Source organism: Mus caroli, chromosome 6 (genome assembly GCF_900094665.2).
Source record: "Mus caroli chromosome 6, CAROLI_EIJ_v1.1, whole genome shotgun sequence".
Taxonomy (NCBI): Eukaryota; Metazoa; Chordata; class Mammalia; order Rodentia; family Muridae; genus Mus; species Mus caroli.
This window is the reverse complement of record NC_034575.1, coordinates 115,806,579-115,810,279: the sequence shown is the minus strand read 5'-3', so window position 1 is coordinate 115,810,279 and position 3,701 is coordinate 115,806,579. Positions and strand designations below refer to the sequence as shown.

Genomic DNA, 3,701 nt, shown 5'->3' with positions numbered 1-3,701 from the left:
GGGGGGGGGGGGGGGGGTGGCCATGGGCGGGTTTTACAAGTTATACTGCAAGCCATTTCCAGCCCAAAGTTCTGGTTGGCCACCAAGACATAAACAAGCACTGTACCACCACAGAGCTGCCCGTTACCATCAGTATTTGGTCATATGATGGAAAAAATGACTAATATAGAATCCAAGCAAGATACAGATGCTTAAGTACAATTTAAAAGATACCTTAATAATCTGGTAATAGTTGGGGGCATAAGATTCATCCACAGGTTCCAAGAAGGGCCAGGAATCCTTGTGAGCCTTCACCACATCTAGAACTGGAAACCAAAAAGGAGAATATAACTGACACATTCCTATGGAAAGATGTTCATCAAGAACACCAAAGCTGAGAATGGCAACTAACCTTTATACATGGCTGTGAAATCGTCATCCAATTCAAAGCTGTGAACCACAAAACACGACATTAGTTTAATTGTGACTGCCATTTTTCCTTAGCTTTCTTGGATCAAATACAGATTGAACAGTGCTTTTTACTTTCCTTAAGCAAGTCCAAAGACTGATCCCAACTCACTGGAAACATAAGGATGGTAGATGGTGAACATTGCAAAAAGGACTACCCTATTCCCTACAACGAATTCCATCTCCAATGAAAGACTGGCTTAAATGATCTAGAACTTTATTATGACTTTGTAACTATTAACATATTATACGAATATTAACCATATTTATTTATTTTTATGAAAATAGGGTATTGTTATATAGTTGTCCTGGAACTCAGAGTTTGTTGCCTTTGTTTATCCAGTGGTGAGATTAAGGGCGAGCACTTTCCTTTTTGACCTTTGTCTTCCATGGTTCTATTCTGGCATACCTTCATAACTAGCTGGTATTATGTACAACAGCCAATGCCACTATTTTTAAAAGTAAGATACTTCCTGAACATGATGGTGCTTTTGTAATGCCAGCACTGAGGAAGCTGAGGAAGCAAAATGGCAAGCTCTCGTCTTAAAATGTAGGTCTAAGCTGTAGCTTAGTGCTAGAGCACTGCCAACACGAATACTTAAAAGTATTGAGGATTCAATACCTAGCACTGCCAAACAAGCAAATATAAAATATTCTATATATGCTGAAGGAACAAGTTCCCATTAATAGTAAATTCTGGTGGCATTGAAATGTTGGGGTAAAAAGAGCCCATCTTTTCCTCTGCCAGTAGATTCTAAGACTGGAAAGGAGGGTAGTGATTCACTTAAAGAGTATGTAAGTAGACAATGCATTTNGGTCAGATCTGGTTTTAAGCCTACCACCAACACTTGCTATGCATTCTTACCATTAAAATGTAGAAGCCACTGCCTTCCAAACAGGCCTTTCTGTTACAAGGACTAAATGAGAGATGTAATGTTTTTAAAAAGGTGCATTAATGAGTACACGGTTGCTGCCTTGAGACACACCAGAAGAGGGCGTCAGATCCCATTACAGANGGTTGTGAGCCACCATGTGGTTGCTAGAAACTGAACTCAGGACCTCTGGAAGAGCAGTCAAGTCAGTGCTCTTAACCACTGAGCCATCTCTCCAGTCCGAGACATGTAACTTTTTAAAACTAAGAATTTTATTTTTGACTATGTATATGTGTCAGATTCCCCTAGAGCTAAAGGCACTTGTGAGTTGCCACGTGAGTGCTGGGAATCAAACTCCAGTGACTTGAAGTTTTGATTTTTCAAGACAGNGTTTCTCTGCATAGTGCTGGTTGTCCTAGAACTAGCTCTATAGACCAGAGCTGACCTCAAACACACAGATATCCGCATGTCCACTGCCTGGTTTGAGAGATGCTTTTTATAAAATATGCTTCTTTTTGGTTTTTCGAGACAGGGTTTCTCTGTATAGCCCTGGCTGTCCTGGAACTTACTCTATAGACCAAGCTGGCCTTGAACTCAGAAATCCGCCGGTCTCTGCCTCCCAAGTGCTGGGATAAAGGCGTACGCCACCACTGCCTGGCCAAAATATGCTTTTTAATTGTGCGCATGCGTGCGTGCGTGCGTGCGTGCGTGCGTGCGTGTGTGTACTCCTGAGCCATCATGGTCCATGTGTCAGAGGACAATTTGCAACAGTCAGTCCTCTCCCTACAACATGTAGGTTCCAGGGATACAAGCCAGATCATCGGGCTCTGCAGCAAGTGCTTACAGAGAGAAGTGCTTAAGGTGGCTAGCTGCTATTACTAAATACTCACAGGTCCTTGGTCTTCTTCCCTTCCCTCATAGGAGAATTCAGGTCCAAATGGGAAAGTTCTGGGGGTAGCTCCTTGCCTTGAGCCAATAGCCATGCTCGTTCTTCCCTGAGCTTTCTCCTCTTAGCTCGATCTATAATGAATACACGAATATAATCCAAGTCAGCATCTGTGCCTGCTGCTCCTGGGACATCTGTGAGCACACCGTCAGTTATGCGCCAAGCAACTTCATTCAGTTTACTCAAGTACCACATCAGACAGAATTTGTGATGATCCCAGTTAAATGTCACTTTAGGCATGAAACTCTTTTGCTTTTTGGGGGGTGGTGGGAGGGAGACAGGACTTCATGTACCCCAGGTTAGCCTCAACCTTATTATGTACCCAAGACTTGAACTCTTGATTCTCCTGTATGATCCTTCAAAAAAGGAATAGCCTTGTTCATTATCATAAACCTGCCTGATATAGAATGGGTGTATAAAAACAACGTCACTTTGGGGGCTGGAAGGATGGCTCAGTGGTTAAGAGCACTGTCTGCTCTTCTAGACGACCTGGGTTTGATTCCCAGTACCCACCTGGTGGCTCACCACTGTCTGTAACTCCAGTTAAATGGGGAGCTGATATCCTTACACAGTCATGCATATAGGCAAAGCATCACCGGACATTAAAAAAAAAAAAGTCACTTCAAAAAACTGCTTCAACTGGGTGTGTGGTCACACGTATACTCGGAGTGCTTGAGAGGCTGAGGCAGGAAGACTGCTGCAAATTAAAGTCAACCTGGGCCGCATAATGAGACGTCAGACACACACACACATGGGTGTGTGTCTTGTAATTTAAGTATTATTAATCTTACTTACCCTGCCCCCCCCAATAAAGTCTTAGGAAGAGGAGAAAGAGAAAGGGAAAAGGGTTTGAGAGGGCACACAGAGAGAAGACATCAAGATGTTCAGCTGGCAAAGCTACCATTAGCCAAGAAAGCAATTCATGGTGTTATTCTTTGCTATGTAAACCTATAGATAAGCACTTGAAAGACAGAAGGAGGTAGATCTCTGTGAGTTTAAGGCCAGTTTGGTCTTCACTGTGGCACCCATGTCAGCTATGGCTACAGGGAGACCAAACTGGCCTTAAACTTTATGTACTCTAAAAAACAAAAAACAACAGACAAAAGAAAAATCTCACTATAGCAAGACTGCAGTTTGACTCTACGAAAATTGCCTGGCACTGGTAATCTCAATGGCAACATCCTGACATGCCGTACGTCAGGAAGATCCAGGCTAAGGATGTAATTCAGGGGATAAAGTGTTTACATAGCACGGAGGAAGTCCTGGGCAGGGAGCACCACACAACCTGGCAGTGATGCCCCCATCTATAATTTTAGCACTTGAGAGGTAGAGACATGAAGCTGTTCAAAATGAGTTCAATGTCAGCCTGAGATACATAAAACCCTGTCCAAAAGACCAAAACCAACCAACACCAACCAACCAACCAACCAACCAAC

General features: G+C 43.1%; 1 protein-coding gene across 1 annotated transcript in view; it reads right to left on the bottom strand.

Annotated features, from left to right (window-relative positions):
• LOC110295767 (cat eye syndrome critical region protein 2 homolog) overlaps window positions 1-3,701 on the bottom strand; it is a 103,256-nt gene that overhangs the window by 16,232 nt on the left and 83,323 nt on the right. Inside the window, 4 exon segments of the mRNA XM_029478253.1 lie at window positions 47-116; window positions 214-305; window positions 392-429; window positions 2,210-2,339. Coding sequence (XP_029334113.1) covers window positions 47-116; window positions 214-305; window positions 392-429; window positions 2,210-2,339 — 330 coding nt within the window.